Genomic DNA, 20,064 nt, shown 5'->3' with positions numbered 1-20,064 from the left:
AATATGGGTACAGCTTCCAGGTCCTCTGCTAGCACTAGAAGAGAGAAAGTGTATGTCCAAGCCTCAGACTGTCAAATAATTCTTGCTAACTGGCTGCCTCAATGACCTACCTAAGCTCAGGCTCAATCTTTCTCCTTCTCCCTTCTTATCCTCTGCCCCTGCCCCCCGAAAAAACTATTCTTGAAAGAACTGAGTTTTCCTGATAATTAAATTAATCCCTTTTTCAGACAGTACCTCCAATGAACTGATCACTTTTCTATTAGGCCCCACCTCTTAAAGGTTCAACCACTTCAACACAGCCACACCTACCTAGCACATGAGCTTCTAGGGAACACACTCAATATCCAAAGCACTGTCTCTTACCCTGTCATCTTCATATGTAAGCAAGTCAATACGTATACTTGTACTCAAGCACACAGCAGAGAACAGTGTCCACTGTCTCTTCAGAAAATTAAGCAATCTCTCCTTCTGGCTTCTCTGCTGCCTTTCTCTGCTTCTAAGATTCTATTTCTTGCAGATCTTTTTTTTTCTCTCCCACCCCTCTTGCAGATCTTAATTTAGCTCTGACTGGTCTACATGGTCACTGTAGCTCTGCTCCTCTACACGGGGACCCCTGATGTTAAAATATTAAATCTAAAATGTACCTGACACAAAACACCCAGGAAATCTGAGACACTATGACAAGACCAAACCAAAGAATAAAAATTTAAAAAGGAGAAGAATCCCAGCTCAAAGGCTCAGAAAATATTTTCAACAAAATCATAAAAGAAATCCTTCCTAACTTAATAAAGATGATGCTTATAAAGGTACAAGAAGCAAACAGAACATCAAATAATTTGGACTAGAAAAGTCCTCTTGTCACATAATAATCAAAAGAATAAACATACAGACAAATATAAAAGTGGATCTATTAGAATTATACCTGACTTCTCAATGGAGACACTAAAAGCCTTAAGAGCCTAGGCAGATGTCCTGCAGACTACAAGAAACCACAGATGCCAGCCCACTACTATACCCAGCAAAACTTTCAATTACCATAGATGGAGAAAACAAGATATTCCATGACAAAGTCACACTTATATAACATCTACAAAACCAGCCTAATAGAAAATACTAGAAATAAAACTACAACTCAATGAAAATACAGAAAATGAATAACCTCACACCAACAGAAAACATAAGAAAGCACATGTACCCTCTCTCTCTCTCTCTCTCTCTCTCTCTCTCTCTCTCTCTCTCACACACACACACACACACACACACACACACTAACAACAACAACAACAATAACAATAATTAACAATTACTGGTCATTGATATCTCTCAATATCAACAGCCTCAATTCCCAATAAAAAGACATAGACTAACAGATGGATGTGAAAACAGGATCCATCCTTCTGACACATACAAGAAACATACCTCAACATCAAATACAGACATCACCACAGAGTATAGGATTAAAAAAAAGATCTTCCAAGCAAAAGGATCAAAGAAGCTAGTTGGTTGTAGCCATTCTAATATCAAATAAAACAGACTTCAAACCACAATTAATCAAAAGAGACAGGAAAGGACTCTTCATACTCATCAAAGGAAAATTCCATACAGACGATGTTTCAATTCTTAACATCTATGCCTCAAATACAAGGGCACCTACATTTGAAAAAAAGAAACATTACCAAAACTTAAATCACATATTGACCCTTACACACTGATAGTAGAGTACTTTAATAACCCACTCTCAACACCAGAGAGTTCATCCAGACAAAAATCTAAACAGAGACATAGTGAACTAAATAGATATTATGAGCCATACGGACCTAACAGATATCTATAGAACATTTTATCCAAACATAAAGAATATACATTCTTAGCACCTCACAGAACTTTCTCCAAAATCAATCATGTACTCAGTCACAAAACAAGCTTCAACAGATACAAGAAAACTGAAATATCCCCCTGCATCCTATCAGACCATCACTGGATTAAAACACACAAGAGAAAGGCCAAAAGTCATGGAAATTAAACAACTCTCTACTGAATGACTACCGGACCAAGACAGAAGTAAGAAAGAAATTAAAGACTTCCTAGTATTCAATGAAAATGAATGTGCAACAAACTCATGGGAAACAATGAAAATAGTGCTAAGAGGAAAATTCATAGCACTAAGTACCCACACAAAGAAATTGGAGAGATCTCATACTAGCAACTTAACAGAACACCTGAAAGCTCTAGAACAAAAAAAAGCAAGTGCACCAAAGAGGAGTAGATGGCAGAAAATAATCAAACTGAGTGCTGAAATCAATAAAATAGAAACAAAGAGAATACGTTCTTTGAGAAAATCAACCAGAGAGACAAACCCTTATCCAAACTATTAAAAGACAGACTATCTAAACTAACAAAATCATAAATAAAAGGAGGAGAGAAGAGATACTGAAAAAAATCCAAAGAACCAGTTAAGTCATGCTTTAAAAACCTATACTCCATAAAATTAGAAAACCTAAAAGAAATAGTTTTCTCAATAGACATCACAAACAACTTAAATATATAACCCATAAGGAAATAGAAGCAGTAATTAAAAGTCTTCCAACCAAAAAAAGCACAGGGCCAGACAGTTTTCGTGGAAAATTCTACCAGACTTTCGAAGAAGAGTTAACACAAATTACTCCTCAAATTATTCCACAAAATAGAAACAGAAAGAACATTGACAAATTCATTTTATGATGTCACAGTCACCCTGATACACAAACCAAAGATTCAATATATAAAGAGAATTACAGATCAATTTCCCTCATGAACATTGATATGAAAATACTCAAAATACTTGCAGACTGAATCTAAGAACACATCAAAAGACCATCCCCCATGAACAAGTAGGCTTGGTAATGTACGGATGTACAAAAAAATATCAGTCAGTGTAATCCAACATATAACAAAACTGAAAGAAAAACATCACATGATCATCTCATTTGATGCTGAAAAAGCCTTTGACAAAATACAACACCCCTTCATGATAAGAGTCTTGGAGAGTTTATAGACAGATGGGGCATACTTCAACATAATAAAAGCAATTTACAGAAAGCCTATAGCCAATGTCAAATTGAATGGAAACTCAAAAGCAAATTCCAGTACAATCAGGAACAAGACAGTGCTGTCTACTCTCTCCATATCTATTCAACATACTACTTGAAGTTCTAGCTAAACAACTGAAGGAGATTAAGGGGATACAAGTAGAAAAAGAAGTTAAATTATTATTTGCAAATGATAGAATAAGTGATACCCAAAATTTTACCAGGGGACTCCTACAACTGATAAACACTGTGGTGGTTTGAATAGGTATGGGCCCCATATACTCATGTGTTTGAATGTCTAATAATGCCATAGGGAGGGGCACTATTAGGAGTGAGGTGACCCAGACTCCCAAAACATGGTTTGTACTCTCTTATAAGTGAATATTAGGGGGTTAGGGAGATGACTCAGAGGTTAGGAGCACTGACTGCTCTTTCAGAGGTCTTGAGTTCAATTCCCAGCAACCACATGGTGGCTCACAACCATCGGTAATGGGATCTGATGCCCTCTTCTGGTGTGTCTGACGACAGCTATAGTGTACTCATATAATAAGTAAATAAATATTTTTAAAGAAATAAGTGAATATTAGCTGTTAAGTAAAGAATAATCATGATACAATCCACAGACCCAGTGAGGATAAGTAAGAAGGAATGGGGGGTGGGGTGGGGCATGGATCTCCCTGGGAAAGGGAAATAGAATAATTTTGTGGTGGACTGTAGCAGGTCGGTATAGGAACAGGAGAGATCAAACAGAAGAGAGAGGGAGAGAGGGAGAGAGTACAGGGAGAGATGACTGGAACTGGAGACATTTCCATTTGTGCCATGAAAACTTTCTAGAACCTATGAGGATGATACTATTAAGAACTCCTAGTAATGGAGGATGTGGAGCCTGAACTAGCAAACTTCAGTAACCAGGCAAGGCATCTAGTAGTGGGTCTGGGACATCAACCTACCTAGAAAACCTTCAACCCACAACCTACCTATCTGGCCTGCAAGAACTGTCAGAGCTTGTGAGAGTGGCCAGCAATGACTAGTCTACCTTGAGGCCCATGCCATAAGAGGAAGCCCATATCCATACTGCTAGATTGTCAGGAAGCTGCTCAGAGACCTAGTGTAGAACCAAACATGACTGGGGAAAAAAGTCAATGAAATGATTCCTAATGATGTTCTGCTAAACTCATAGACTGATACCTAGCCCAACTGTCATTAGAGAGGCTTTCCCAGCTAGCTAATGGGAGCAGTTGTAGAGACCCACAGCCCAACTTTAGGTAGAGCTCAGGAAGCCCACAGAAATGTGTGAGTGTGTGTGTGTGTGTGTGTGTGTCTGTGTGTGTGTGTGTGTCTGTGTGTCTGTGTGTGTGTCGAGGACACCAGGAAAACATGACCCACAGAATCAACTAAGCATGATTCATAGGGGCTCACAGAGATTGAAGTGGCAATCACAGAGCCTGCATGGGTCTGCATTAGGTCTTCTGCAACCTATTATGGTTGTTTAGCTTAGGGTTTTTATGGTACTCCTAACAATGGAGAGTAAGGGAGTGTCCCTGGATCTTTTGCCTGCTCTGGGGACCCTTGCTGGGTTAACTCATCCAGTCTCAATATGAGTTTGTACCTAGTCTTGTTGCATCTTGTTATGCAGTGTTCTGCTGATATCCCTTGGAGGCCTGTTCTTTTCTGAAGGGAAATGAAGGAGCAGTAAATCTAGGGGAGAGGGGAGATGTGTATGTTTGTACAGGTGTGGAGGGATGGGAGGCTATGATCGTGATATATAATGAGAGCAATAAAAAATGTTTGTTTTGATGAGAAAAAATTATATTGATGTTCCTGAGTTGACTGTAGTTTTGCTTTGCATCCTTGTCTAATTTTCATATGAAGAGAATTCTAAAAGAGTAGGTTGGAGAGTCTAGTCTGTTGTTTTTCTACAAATAAACCTGAATTAGAAATAAACCTTGATTAAGAATTAATCATTTGTTCCTTGAATTTTTTTCAATCATCAGTTATGGTTTTGAATAAAAATGGCCCCCACAGGCCCATTGGGAGTGGTACTATTAGGAGGTGTGGACTTGTCTAAGTAAATGTGGCACTGTTGGAGGAAGTATGTCGCTGGAGGTAAGCTTTGATGTTTTAGAAGCTCAAGCCAGGCCCGGTCTCTCTTTCTGCTACCTGCTAATCCAGATAAAGAATTCTCAGCTACCTCTCCAGCACCACATCTGCCTGTGTACTGCTATGCCTCCCACCATGACGATAATGAACTAAACCTCTGATCTGTAAGTCAGCCCCAGTTAAACGCTTCCTTAGATGAGTTGCCATCATTATGATATCTCTTCATAGCAATACCCCTAATACATCAATAAAAGTAACAAATGCAGCCAACAAAAACTGAAACCTTGAAGACATAAAACTTTTTAATTGATAAAAGTCTGAACCAAATCTTCCTCCTTTTCTCTGTGCTCTTTCTTCCAATCTTGGCTCCAGGCAGGGTACACTTGTGGAAGCAAGTGGCAGTAGGCAACACAAGCCTCAGCTTTCTGCAGAAGACTGGAAATACAAGTCCCCTAGAAGCAAAAATTACTGGATAGACCACCAGAAGGAAGAAAAATTAACAGAGGAAGACAGTACTATAAGGTTTATAAGGTTGGAATCATTTCAGAGTCTCATTTCTGACCCTAATCAGCATGCCAAAGATACTGAGAACTAAAAAAATAGTCTTTGGGTTACTTAATATACACATGGAACCAAGGTCAGACTGCCTATCTGCATAATGTAACTTGTGGTCTGACCCTCTCTGTGTTGGTATCTGGATAAAATAAAACTGGGGATTGCTGTCTATATGCAAATGAGGGTAGGCACAAGATAAGGTGAGAGCCTGTGATTGGGCAGTAGAAAAGGAAGGCAGGCTGAGAATTTTAGAGTAAAGAGAGACAGAGGAAGGGAAGGAAAGTAGGAGACAAGATGGAACCTATAGGAGAGGAAGGGGAGCCAGAACCACACAGTCCTGGGAGCCATAAGTCTTGGGGATTTCTTAGATGATTAAATAATAAGTAGGGTGTGTTTGCCCCATCTAGGTGTGCAGCTTGTGTTTATATCAATTGAGTTTTAAGTTCTTTGTGTGGGCATTTTGTGGGTTGAAAATTTACTAATATAAATCTGACTGATAAATTACAAGCCTCTAGAGTTTTGATTTTACTGGGTTACAGAGATTTGTGACAGGTAATCACAGGAGGTGGATGGCTGGGAATGTGAGCAGCATCCACAGCAAGAAAACCTCGAGATAGGCTGTCACTACATGGGGTTAGCCATGGAGGCAACGAGACCACTAAGGCCAGAGAGTAGCCGGCGATAATGTGGGATGGTGCCTTTTTATATTTCATGCAACATAAAACTAATAGCATTCTTTATAGATATTGACTGGCACACAGCCTTGCATAACATGATTGTCAAAAATTCTTAATGCAATACAAAATTATTTGGCATTCAAGGTGCCAGTAAGTCTCAACTTGCATGGGAAGAAAAAAAAATGCTAACCCAGATATCAGGTAGGTATTACTCATCTCTGAACAATAGTTTTGGGTCTTCTTTCCTAATATTTATACAGAAGAGCATACTCACATGGCAGACTTTAAAACAAAAATTTCACATTCATTGTAGCAGTTATAAAAGTAATATAGAATATCCTTGTCCTTACAAGATGTGATTTAGGCAGTGACTTAAAAAAATGAAGATCATGAAGCATAAGAGAAAGAAGACAACAAGTACAGCAAAATGGTCACAATTCTGAGCTGCAGAGCAGGGTATTCGCTGTACTGTTTCTGCAACTTATGTTTAAGTTCAACCATTTTCAGACCCATTGATTTCACCTTGACATTTAACAAAGGATGGCACGTGTTATGTATATTTACATTTCATGTGTTAGACATTATGGAAAAGGCTAATTACACTAGCAGAAAGATCTATGCTAACCAGAGACTGGGAGGAGACACCATAAAATTGTGGAGAACTTCCTAAGGCTGCTAGAGGGTTTCTGAATCATGTTTATCGTGGCAGGTACACTACCACATCTATTTGTCAAAACTTAGCAAGCAAAACACTTTAAATTGGTGAGTTCTAGTATATATGTAATGCATGCTTTGTAGTGGGTTGAACTGTGTCCTACCAAAAAGATATCCATACATTCTAAACTCTGATACCTGAGAAACTATCTTTGCAAAGAGAATCTTTACAGGGGTCATTAAGAGACTATCCTGGACTTATGGTGACTCTAAACTCAATGACTGATATCATTCTACCAGGATATAGAAGATTTGAGGAGGAGGGGAGATCCAGAAGAAAATGGCCATCTGGGGAAGAACCAAATGAAATGCTTGAAACCTTAGATAGTACAGATCTAACACTCTCTGTCTCTCTCTGTCTCTGTCTCTGTCTCTGTCTGTGTGTGTGTGTGTGTGTGTGTCTGTCTGTCTGTCTGTCTGTCTCTGTTCCGTTACCTTGGTTACCTTGTAATTTAAGTTAGGCCTAGTAAGATGTTAACAGCAATAAAAAGTAGCAATGCACTGTAAAGGCACACTATTAGCTTCCCTATCCTGAGGTATCAAGTCTAAGAATGAGCCATTACCAGCAATATAGGTTCCCCTAAAAAAATATCTACTCCTATCTTTCTATCTTCCTTTCTAACTTTTTGGCTCTGCCTCTCTGGAGTACCCAGACGGGACAAGCCATGACAGGTAAACATGGGACTATAGTCAGATCAAATAGTTTCAGGTTGCAAAAAAAGAAAAGTCTCCTATGCTTTACTGATATATCCCCCTTCCTTGTAAACCCATGGCAACCACTGGCCTATGTAGAATCTTCATAACTTTCCCTCATTGAAGATGTCATCTTTGAAATCATACATTGTAACATAGTTTTTTTTAAGATTGATTGTTATTACTTAGAAATACATAAAAACACACCAAATTCTTTTTTTTTTAATTCTGTAATTCATTTTAATGCCAAGTAGTAGTCCATTGTGGTAGATTTACTAGAGCTTTTGAAAGGTAACTCATTTGCTTTCAAGTTTTGGCAATTATGAAAAGCTGCTGCAAAAATTCAAACACAGTAATGGGAGAGATGGCTCAGTGGTTGTTCTTGCAGAGGACCAGGGTCTCAGCACTCACGTGGTGACTCACAACTATCCATACCTCCAATTCCAGGAGATCTGATGCCCTCCTCTGACCTCCATAAGCACCAAGCATGCAAGTGGTACACAAACATGCACCCAAAACACTCATACATAGAAAATAAACACTTAACTGTTTCAAATACAGGAGCCGGAACTATGAGTCAGCTGTTAAAAGCACATACTGATCTTACAAAGGACCTAAGTGTGGTTCCTAGACTCACACCAGACAGCTCACCTGTAACTCTAACTTCTGGGGACCTGATGCCTTTTTGTGGCCTCTGGGAGAATCTACACTCATATATACACACTCAAAAATAAAACAAAAAAAATTAAAGAAAAACAATGCTCAGGGTTTCAGAAAAGTGCTTGCCATGGCAACATATGAATCTGAGTTCAATCCCCAGCACCCTTGCAAAAACAAAAACAAACAAACAAAAAACTGGCTATGGCGACATTCCTGGAGTTGAAGACAGACACGCTCTTGCAGTTTACTGGGCAGACTGCTTAGTCCACTCCACAAGCTAAAGTCAAAAGTAAGACAATGTATGGAAAAGAAAAAGGTGAATTGTAAGGAGCTTCTGGAGGTGGGCTTCTGGCCTCCACATTATGTGCAGTTTTACACACACACACACACACACACACACACACACACACACACCACACGCACTCCACCCCCAAAATAACTCAAAACAAACAAAAAACCCAACTTAAGTACATGTGTTTATACAGTAGATGTATGTTTATTTGGGTACATACCTGTATGTGAAACTACTAAATCATATAGTAACCATAAAGGTTTTGCATTATTTGCAAGAATATAAGCGATTTTCAGTTATTGTATGTCTTCATTAACATCTGTGAATGTTTGGGATTTGGAGGCTTTTTATGTGTATTTGACATCAAATTTGAGTTCCCCTAGTGTCCTAGGACCTTGAGCATCTTCTTTTTTTTTTTTTTCAGAGCTGGGGACCGAACCCAGGGCCTTGCGCTTGCTAGACAAGTGTTCTACCACTGAGCTAAATCCCCAACCCCCTTGAGCATCTTCTTAATGCTTATTTTCATGGTATCTGGTAAAATGGCTGTTAAGTTTCTTAAAGTGGTGGTCGTGTGTAGGGTTTAGGAAGTCTCCTTAATCGTATCTTTTGTGATCCTCTCCCTCTCTTGACCTATTTTTTTTTCTTTGACAATAAGTGATCGTTGTATTACCGTGCAACTTCTTTCTTAATGACACCTGTAGTAACACTTATTTTTTTTTTTTGCTTGGGATTTCAATTACCACTTTAGAGAGCTACAAATTAATCACGTTTCTTCCTCGACAGCCTGCCGTGACAGATAAATGATAATTTGCCAGGGGTTCTGTCACCGCTGAACCCACAAAGCTTGCAAACGCCACTGTCGCACGCAGTGCTTGAAGCGGCCAAGCGGTCTCTGCCCTGACATACAGCGGTTATGACCGCCTCTTTTTTTTTTTTTTTAAGGGATCTCTCATAACTAGTTGTAAGGCAAAGCAAAACTACCATTCATTTTCCTAGCTGATTTCCGGGATCATCGCGCTGCAAACCTGGCTTTCTCGGTAGAGCTCAATGCCCAGCTTGGGAGGCTGGCGCTCGCCCGGGCACACCGCCCCGGGGCGTGAGCAGAGGCGGAGACAAGGGCGGTCGCAGCCTAGCACCACCCCAGTAGACCTTAGACGCGTAGGAGCGGCCCCCAGAGCGGCCTCCGGAGCGCGGGTATCGGTGCCGCTCACCTCCCGTGAGTCCAGCCGCTGTGCGAACCGGCTGAGGAGCGAGGTGGACGCGGTGGGAGGCGGTGAGGAGCCTGGGCGTGGCTGGACGCCACTTCAGCACCTAGCTCCGTCCGGTCCTAGTCAGGGCCCAGGTTCATCCCCGCCCGGCAGCCACAGCGAGGAGCAGCTCCTGACGTCCACCGCCCGTCCTTCCTCACCTGGGCCGGAGTACTTGGCCGCGGAAAAGCCTCTAAGGTAAGTCAGAGCCGGGGCCCGGGCCGCCGCTAGTTTCCTCAACAGCTGGATTCCCGGAAGGGGCGGGGGCCGAGCGATTTCTGCGCGTGGACCGGAGGGCGGGGCTCGTTGTTTCCGGAAACCGGGTGATGGGCGGGACTTCAAGCGTACCCGGAAATCGGAAAGCGCGGGACTTGCTGTCATCTAGCGGGAGGGTGGACACTTGAGGTAGTTTTAGCTCAAGTCGCGACAGAGAAGGTGGACATCTGCGCCGCGACCACGGTTACAGATCTCTCTTATTATTATTATTATTATTATTATTATTATTATTATTATTATTATTTTGGTAGGGATGACGGCTTATTGAAGCGTTAGTGCCCAAACTAGGTTACCTAAATGTAATCTATCAACCCTGGACCTACCAACTCTTTAAAAGGGTCTATTACTGTTGTACTTGGGGCAGTAGAAGGTTGCAAAGCAGTCAGTAGCTTTCATCTTTATCTTTGAGGCGAGCTGAAAAAGGAGTGATCCACAACCTCGACGAGAGACTAGTATCAAACATCCAAGGCTTCTCTGGTCCTCAGTAGCATTTGCTTTTGTATTGCTGCAGACACTCTCTGAATTGTGAAAAAGATAGGCCGCATTCTCCTCACCTAAACATTGGACAGAGTCTTCTGAGATTGGATGGTGCAGTCCAGGGTGACTCATTCATTGTCTCTTGCAGATCATTTGATTTCCTTGCTCTTTTATTTTGTGAAGCTGTTTTAAGAAATGCCACAAAAGACCTTCGGAAAGGTATTCTTAACACATGAAGACTCAGTGGCAGAGTGAACTTTGGGATGGAATGACTTAGTCGTGTAATTTTGTAACCACTGGAAAGGCCTGTTAGAAAGGTGAACCATCACAGCTGCATTGTATACAGAAATATACTAGCCTTATTTTAAGTAAAATTCGGGATGTTTTGTTTGTGTTACTGACAAAACAGTAGTAACAATTCTTAACTTTAATTTTCATTTTTCTCTTTCTTTGCTATTTTGCACATGATATTGAGCTTTCAGGATTGTATTAAGAAATATGTCCAAGGTAACAACTTACAAATTGGGCACTGTAGAAGTAATATTACTTCTTAGTGTGTGACTCCTTAATATCTTCAGTAGGATCTGGAAATTGAATCAAAAATAGTTTCCCAGGGTTGGGGATTTAGCTCAGTGGTAGAGTGCTTGCCTAGGAAGCACAAGGCCCTGGGTTCGGTCCCCAGCTCTGAAAAAAAGAACCAAAAAAAAAAAAAAAATAGCTTCCCACACTTTGGTTGGATATTATTCTGGCAGATGTATCTTATTATATAGACATGGATATAATACTTATTTTTTAAAAACATAGTTTTCCTAAGTTTTTAAAATTTAGTCAGTACACCCCCATATTTTTTAATGTAGAATATTAATTTAATCTGGGTAAGTCTGTATGATTTTGTTTGTTTGTTTATTGTTTTCGAGACAGAGTGTCTTTGTGTAGCCCTTACTATCCTGAAGCCAGTTACATAGAAGACCAGGCTGGCCTTGAATTCCCAGAGATCCACCTGCCTCAGCCTTCCTGGTATTTGGCTTGAAGGCTTGTGTCACTAAGCATAACTTTGTCTCAGACTCGAATCCTCAGAATACACAGCCATTGAGTTAAGGTGTAATTCTTTCAGAACGTAATTTTGTTATGAATGTAATTTGTGTTTATTATAGGAAATGTAATAAAAAATGTAAAGAGCCAGGAATGGTAATTACAGCTGTAATTCCAACACTGAAGCAAGAGGATCACAAATCTCAAGCCAGCCTAGGCACACACAAGACACTGACTTAACAAAAGTATACAGAAGAAAGGAACAATTTGCCTTACAATGTAAAATCAATGTTAGTGAATTTTTGGTGTCTTTCTCTATATTGTTTTTTTATTGCCATATAATCCATTTTATAGTTTATGATCTGTTTTATTATATCCTTTATTATTTAACAACTAAATAGTTCTTCTTTTAGAATTTTTTTACCACTTAACAATTGTTTACCATGTGTTTGGCTCTTCCAGGCACTGAGGACAAACAGGTTTTTTGGTTTTGATTGGTTTTGTTGGTGGTGGTGGTTTTGTTGTTGGTGGTGGTTTTGTTTTGTTTTTTGCCTCTGTACAGTTCATTAGGAACGATTTTAAAATAACTATTTGAGGAGAGACGTGCGAGCTCTGTAAACATCTCATAATAGGAAGACTTAAGATTGGAACCCAGGAAATGAGAGTACTCAGACCAGAAACTTCTAGTCTTCCTGACTAGGGGTTTAAAAGAATGTGGCTGGAGAGGGAGGGGTATATCTGAGATGAGGAAGACTGGGCAGGACTTCTTGCCCCAGAAAATGTATAGGAAAGGAGGAATTGGGCCTGGAACACCTAGTAATATTAACACCTTCTGTCTCCACACTAGTCCATTCTCAGTCTCATAGATTGTCTGTAGGGACCTGCTGGGTAGTCTCAATTCAGTCTTTAAGTGCTAATTTAACATGTAAGCAAGTAGGACTCTGGAGCTGTTTTCCACTTCATTTCCTTGGGGATGGCAGAGCCCCCATGGACAGCCTTTACTCAATGGGAGATGACCATTGTAGGTATACCCCTTGTCATTATACCTCCTTTTGAAGTGTTTTGTACACTTAGAAATGCACCTGTGTACACAGACCCACTGTGGATTCTCAGAGTCCTGGTGTTATAAACCTAACAACAGGACTTACCGTAGCTATAACTATGAAGCAGGCAAATGTATTTTCACATGTTACTTTCTCATAAAATTCCTTGCCAGTCCCAAGATGGGCTGTTATTTCCTTTCACAGATGAGGAAATGGAGGCTTAAGTAAGTTCCTTAAAGTCACGAGGCAAATGAATTAAGAGTTCATACTCTCCAGAGGAAGATCCTTGCTCTGCACTCCCTTAATGGTTCCTGCTAGCACGCTTCTAGTGCCTTCCTTACTCCTCAGCCTTCACTCCTTCATCTGGGCCACCTCCTCTCTTTGCCGCTGCCCCACTCCTAGTCATCTTCCTTGGCAGTGCCTGAGATGGAGAAGATCATTTGATGTGCCCCTCTGATATCAGCTGTGCTGTTATGCTGGTGTCCTCTAGGAAGCCTCTATAGAGTGTAGAAGATTCACATACCCAAGCATTCTGCCGCAAGCCACTAGACAAGACTATAGGCACCCTACCTTTGCTTGTGAGTTATTGTCTATTCCTTGAATAACTCTAAGATAAAGTGTCTGCAACTTGTAGACCTAGATGTTCCTAATGACAGAAAACTTGTCACCTAAATTATCCAAAACCTTTGACACAGTGTTAAGAGGATTCCCAAAACCAGGCCTGCTAAATAGCGGTGCTTTTGTACTTCTTAATACTATTAAATGTCTTAGGTTTTCAACCAGAGCGAAGCACACTGGGGCCATGTCTTCCACTGTGAACAGTTTCCTTTGGGGGTGACAGAGCTCTCAGGAAGAGTCTTTACTTCATGGGAGATGACTATCATAGTTTCACCCCTTTTAAAGCTATCACCTCAGACATGTTCTTCATATACTTCTTAGGTCTTCTGGATTTTCTCTTTGGTCATTTCTTCACCTTTTAGGTACTCATTAAAATGTATTGAAACCCATAAGCTACTGTTTCCTTGTGTTTTACCTTCCTTCCTTTGAGGTTTTCTGTCTTCTTTTCACAGCATTCAGAGTGGGAATAAACTTGGCTTGCGTTGAATGGACACTGTTTATAGTGAGTAACCTCCTATGTATGGGTGACCAAGATGTTGAATTCAGCTGTGACATTCATCCTAGCACTGTGGCTGCCCTCTACCTACCCACCAGGGCACTCTCCTTCAAGTTCTCCTCCTGAGGAACACTGAATGTCACTCCTCAGAGATAGGCAGATCTCATGAGTCATCACGTCTTTTTCACGTCTTACTGTTCAGCATTATTCTTTTTATATTCTTCTAGTCCCTAACTTCGCTCATAATTACTTGTGTCATATATATTTCCTAATATTATTCAATATACTAATTACCTGATGTTCTTACCCTGTGCTTACTACTGCTGTCTATTATATACATATAGTCTAGCTCATAAGGAATGTTTTATTTTGTTATTTATACTTTTGGAAAGGGAACTTATGTCTAACATGCCTCCAAGTTGTTTTGTTGGTTTTAACATTAAAATCTAAGAATATCATCAGACTATGACCTCTTTCTACATAAGCATTCTTAGTTTGGGGAAATCACTCCTGCCCTAAAGAGAATGTCCTAAAGACAAAGTGCAAGGCATTGGGGATTTAGCTCAGTGGTAGAGCGCTTGCCTAGCAAACACAAGGCCCTGGGTTCGGTCCCCAGCTCCGGAAAAAAAAAAAAAAAAAAAAAAAAAGACAAAGCCCAAATTTATTTGAAGATGGCTCAGGTTATGAATTCACAGAGAATCTTTTTTAACCTCATTCCTAGTCATAGACACATGTATTTATTGGTAGCGATGGCTTTTTTTTTTCCCAGTCCATCTTTCTACTGAGAAGCTGAGGAGGTCCAAACTATGAGGAGGGCCTCACTCCAACCCTCTTGTATTGCAGACCACCTCCACTCCTAACCTAGAGCTACAATAGTAAAATTGCCACCATATGAGTCATTACCCCTATCCAGTGCTCAGTCTACTTTTTGTCTGTAGAATTTTTCCTTTCCGCTGTACCAAACTATGAATTTCGGTGGATGCTCAAGCCATGTTAGCTAACACATACGTAGCTTCCTGACAGAATGTTATCATTTTTTTCTAGTGTTCCATGATGCCAGAAATGAAGCATCCACTGGAATAAAAAAAATCAGTCTTCTATATCTCTTGGCTGAACAACTCATGTCACAGATTATACTTTTCCTCAAGAAAAACAAAGGCACTCCACATATGTGGTCCTTCGGGAGTTGAGGAGTTCTGAAACAGGACTCCCTGTATTGTTCTAACTGGTCTGGGACTCACTGTGGAGTACAAGCTAGCCTCAGACCTTCAGTCCTCCTGACTCAGCCTCCTGGGTAATAGGATTCCAGGCATGTACCGCTATCCCTGACAACATGCAGTATTTTTGGTTTTGGTTTTTTAAATCGTGGTCTTTTTGCCCTGAAATATCCTCTCTGATTGCTTTATAGGACACAGCCCTAAGCAAGAACCAAAGGTGGTGGGCTGCAGATTCTGAGCGTTCAAGATGCAGCCAGACATGTCCTTGGACAATATTAAAATGGCATCCGATGACCTGCTGGAGAGGAAAGACCTGGACAGCGGAGGCTTCGGGAAGGTGTCCTTGTGTTTCCACAGAACCCATGGATTTGTCATCCTGAAAAAAGTATACACGGGACCCAACCGCGCTGAGTGAGTCGGGAGCAGAAATGGGTTTCTGACTGCAGAAGGTAGTTGTCTCCAACTCTGTGGCTAAACACATAAAGTTTTAAATGAGGCTGACCTGCGGGGAGACTTGGCACACTGGCTTGATGAAGGGTGCCCATAACTCTTATTATTATGTTGGATGAGGACTTTGGAGTTAATTAAAAAGATATTAGTGCTTGATGGGAATGTGTGGGAAAGGCATCCCTGAAGACAGGAAGCTGGATAGTAAGGGAGGCCATGAGAAGAAGTCAGAGCCGTGGATACAGACACTGAAGCCTGGTACAAAAAGAGGCCAGTCCCATCATGGGAAATCCCAGCCACCCTGTGAGAGGCTGTAAAGGTGGAGGGCTTCTCTCCTCCTCAGGCTGGTTTGAGAGGGATGCCTGTCTTATTGTGTTTCCCAGTTCAGTCTCCATCAGGCCAGACCAGCGCTGAATTTTTCATTAATTGATTTGCTGCCATGAGTGCCCGGCTTCCAGTTCCTAAGACAAGGCAGGAGGGAGGGGTTTAGATGAAGAGAAGCCTCCCTGCCCCCCTAGGACCTGTCTGCCTGGAGGAGACCGGAACAGACCTGATTGTGACAAATGTTTGCAATATGGCTCGCACTGCAGGGACACTGGAGCTTCTTAGGCACCTGGGTAGAAGGGTTTGCCCTGCCCTGCTCAGCCCTGCTCAGCCTAGCTGCTCTCCTGCCCACAGGTACAATGAGGCTCTCTTGGAAGAGGGGAAGATGATGCACAGACTGAGACACGATCGAGTGGTGAAGCTACTGGGCATCATCATAGAGGAGGGGAATTACTCGCTGGTGATGGAGTACATGGAGCAGGGCAACCTGATGCACGTGCTGAAGACCAAGGTAGGTGGCACCTAAGGCAGTCAGTGCTAAAGTGTCAAGTGCTAGCTGCTCTTGGGGTTTCGTTTGTAGCTTTCCGGTTGGAAATTTGGGTTTGTGGTTTGGATATCTTTGCTTGCTTGCTTGCTCGCTCGCTTGCTTTCTGGCTTGCTTTCTTTCCTTACTTTTGTTCGTTCATTTGTTTGTTTGTTTGTTGGAGTTTTTGTTATTGTTGATTTCTGCAACTCGATATATAGACCACAGGCTGGCCTTGAACTCACAGAATTCCGCCTACCTCTGCCTCCTCAATGCTAGGATTAAAGGTGTTTGCCACCGCAGTTGGCTTCATTTGGATTTCTGTGCCTCTTCCAGCCTTGGGGATCGTCTCCCCCACTCAGGCCCCATTTATGTCTGTATTACCACTTGAGGTTCCCTCTTTGCTGACCCACCTAGTCTTTCTCCAATCCACAGTTGGCAGACGGACCTTCTTTCAGTAATACCCGGTCTGACAGAGATGCGTGTAAATGATAACAAATTTGAGTTCATTGATGAAAATGTCTATGTTGCAGATGACAGGTAGTAATTTACAAAAGCACGTGCACTGTCACTGACTATAAGAGAAAGAGGGGTATTCGCAATTGTAATCTTAGACCATTTAAGAAGTTGCTCTAGATTAAATCTAGAATATAAAACTCAGCAATATAAAATTTAAAATCAGGGAGAAGAGGAATTACGAAAACTAGGTAATTGTTTAAAGTTCCTGTATGGATTAGGATCTGAGTCTTGTGCTAGTTCTTCAGGAGCCCATAGCTGATACAACACCGGCAAGCACAAGACGCAGAAGAAGCAATGGAGCATCTGATGTTATGGTGTCTGATAGGCACACAGTTGCCTGCTGCAGAACACGGGCGAGGTGCCCCGTCCAATCTGAGCTAAGTGGGACAGGATTCCCGAAGGACAAGTTGAAGCACATAACTAAGGAGCAAACGTTCCAGGCACAGAGATGACATGTGGGAAGGAATTAGGGGATGACAGTTTGTAGAACTGCCAGTCACCAACTTTCGCCAGAGCACAGATTGCATGTAAGGGACAGAAACATTTAGCTGCCTTTGTACCAAATATTTCCCCTCCCTCCATCTCCCCACACCTTACAAATGTCAAATCAGCAGATCTCAGAAACGCAAACATGGTGGGAAGGATAAAAGATGATACACATGGCATTGTAAGCATGTGTATCATTGTAAGGTAAGATTAGCCATGTGACAGAAGTAGGCATTTAGATCCAGAGATGAGTCATCTGTGAGGAAAGGCTTCGGTGGGTCAGCCAATAATAAGCTTCACAAGATAGGGACAAGAAGAGTCAAGGACCCAAGAGAACCAGGAAGAGGTTAGGTAGGGAACAATCATACCTCCTAATAAGGCTTTCCTGAACATATATAGATGAAGACAGGAACAGTCTCTGCTGCTGTTTTTAATTAATCAATTAATTTTTGCAAGCAAGGGCAATGAGAATGCTGCTCTCAAACGTTTAGATCCTTTTGCCTCAGCCTCCTTAGTATCTGGGACGACAGGTGTGTACCACCAGATCCAGCCTTCTGCTCTCTTTTATACTGTGGAAGTCAAGCGCTGATGCTGTGGTTCAGTTTCAGCGTGGATAAATATGGTGTGAAGGCTGTGGTTTGGTATGACTTGGGAATCTAAGCTCCACCCCCTTGACCTTTTCACCTGTAAACCATTAACAGACACTTAAAAGTTTTTAAGAGTCATTCATTCTGTAAGCTGGTCTTAGTATTGAGAAAAACTGAAATGATACTACTAAAACAGAAACATGCATTTCTTAAATAATATATTGAGGTTGATATAATTAGAGTATAATTTTAAGAGTGACCTAAGATTCTACAAAGATCTGCCAGGTCACCACATAAATACTACATGGTATCATGCATATGGCCCAGATGCTTATGTGGTAGTTGGCACTGTTAACATGCTTCCCCGAATTCCATTTCTCTCTGTGCCATTTCACATTCCCATTTCCCTGATGTTGTTATTCCTATGTAAATGCCAGTGTCATTTCACAACAGTATGCCGTGGAAATGTTTGTAGGTTTGCTGTTTATTCAGATATTCTAAACATTACTTTAGCTATACGGAGGCAATCTTTGGAATAGCAGGAGAATTAGAAGTAATAGTAACAAAAATAATAAATGTCATTGTTTAAAGGGATTTGGCTTCATGGTTTTTTAAACATGAGTTTTTATTACATAATGTACTAAATTATGTCATAGAATACCAAGTAGTCCCAGGTTATTCTATTATAAAGTATTTACTTATTTTTTTAAATATATTTCATCATTTTCTCCTTCCCTTTCCTCCCTCCAACACCTCCCATGTACCCCTCTCAATTGCTTTCTCTCAAATTCATGGCTTCTTCTTATGGTATTTTTATATGCATGTAGATTGGCACAGAATTTATTTCTATTTTTTCACTAAACAAAATATAGCAGTAGTATTTGGCTATCCTGTAGGCCCTGGGGTAGGGTCTTTCTTGAAGGAGCTTGTTTCCCAGGGACAGCAGTGCTATGGACCACATGGTGGGAGGAACCTGCTAACACTAACCTTGGGCCCTCATCCCATCGGCATGGATGGAGAAGTTGTTCTTGCCTGTTAGATTACCTCTCCATTACTTCATAGACCTAATGTGTCATTTCATTAGGAAAGTGTCCCACTTTCTGTGAAAGGAAGGATAATCGTGGAGATCATAGAAGGCATGCACTACTTACATGACGAAGGTGTAATACACAAGGACCTGAAGCCTGAAAATATCCTCGTTGACCGTGACTTTCACATTAAGGTAATCCACAGTCTGTACACGTTGAGAAGGCTGAGTGATTGTAGTCTGATTTTCCACTAGAAACCCATTGCTATAGTTGATCATGATAAAAGAGGACCTAGCTCAGCACGGAGCACGGTGCTGCTTGCAAGGCTAGCATAGTACAAGGTGTGGGCTTGACTGGATTGAAGGATACGATGAAAAAGATCTCATCCCTGGTTCCTGGGTTTTGTTTCCCTCTGATTAGATTTGGAAATGGAAACACTGAAGGGTTGCTACCTTCCCTCTGGAATGGGCTATCTGCTCATCATCTTTCCCAGGAAATCTTGTGACTGAGACTTCTCCACCCTGGAGAGAAAGGGAGTATAGAAGTGTGTGGAGACTATTCTTAAAATTCAGAAAAGGCTTAAAAGCAGTAGTAAGTCAACCATTTTGGCCTCAGAATCCTCCACTTTGTGGACCAAGGGGCATAGTTCAGTGGAGAAAACTAGTCTCGCACATCTTTGGTCCTAGACTCAGTCCTGGCTCTCCAAGACAAAGACTTCTGCTTTGACATCCTGTTTATGTCTATTTTCATTTAAGGAGTCAATTTACTTTTGAAAATTCTTTTTATCATAGCAGAGGTAATAAGGAAAATGCAGCCTATTCAGGAGCTACATGTAACTGAGGAAGCAACAGCACACATAATTAGTCTTGGTAGCTAGAATCCAAGCTGGAGACCTGAAGGGGGACCAGATAGCTCAGGGCCAGAGTTCTGGGTTTCATCCCCACACCTACACCAACAAGAAACAAAAAGATCCTGAAAACATTTA

General features: G+C 41.2%; 2 protein-coding genes across 7 annotated transcripts in view; one reads left to right on the top strand and one right to left on the bottom strand.

Moving 5' to 3' along the window:
- The window catches only part of Serpinb6a (serpin family B member 6A), a 118,225-nt gene extending 107,966 nt beyond the window's left edge, over positions 1–10,259 (bottom strand). Inside the window, exon 1 of one of the 2 annotated variants that reach the window (NM_001395026.1) lies at positions 10,168–10,259. The gene's annotated coding sequence lies outside the window, so the exon portion shown is untranslated. Of the gene's footprint in view, positions 1–9,970; positions 10,110–10,167 lie in introns of those variants that run through there. The other variant, XM_039095492.2, reaches the window with a different exon arrangement.
- Positions 9,903–20,064, top strand: part of Ripk1 (receptor interacting serine/threonine kinase 1) — a 32,185-nt gene continuing 22,023 nt past the window's right edge. The window contains exons 1-6 of one of the 5 annotated variants that reach the window (XM_017600526.2): positions 10,066–10,204; positions 13,905–13,954; positions 14,993–15,257; positions 15,357–15,576; positions 16,291–16,447; positions 19,136–19,273. In XM_017600526.2, coding sequence (XP_017456015.1) covers positions 15,413–15,576; positions 16,291–16,447; positions 19,136–19,273 — 459 coding nt within the window. In that variant the 5' untranslated portion in view covers positions 10,066–10,204; positions 13,905–13,954; positions 14,993–15,257; positions 15,357–15,412. Of the gene's footprint in view, positions 10,205–10,907; positions 11,077–13,904; positions 13,955–14,992; positions 15,258–15,356; positions 15,577–16,290; positions 16,448–19,135; positions 19,274–20,064 lie in introns of all 5 variants that reach the window. The other 4 variants (XM_063276410.1, XM_017600528.3, XM_017600529.2 and 1 more) reach the window with 4 other exon arrangements.

This window comes from Rattus norvegicus, chromosome 17 (genome assembly GCF_036323735.1).
Source record: "Rattus norvegicus strain BN/NHsdMcwi chromosome 17, GRCr8, whole genome shotgun sequence".
NCBI classification, from domain to species: Eukaryota; Metazoa; Chordata; class Mammalia; order Rodentia; family Muridae; genus Rattus; species Rattus norvegicus.
The sequence above is the reverse complement of the archived record's forward strand: the minus strand, read 5'-3'. Positions and strand labels throughout refer to the sequence as shown.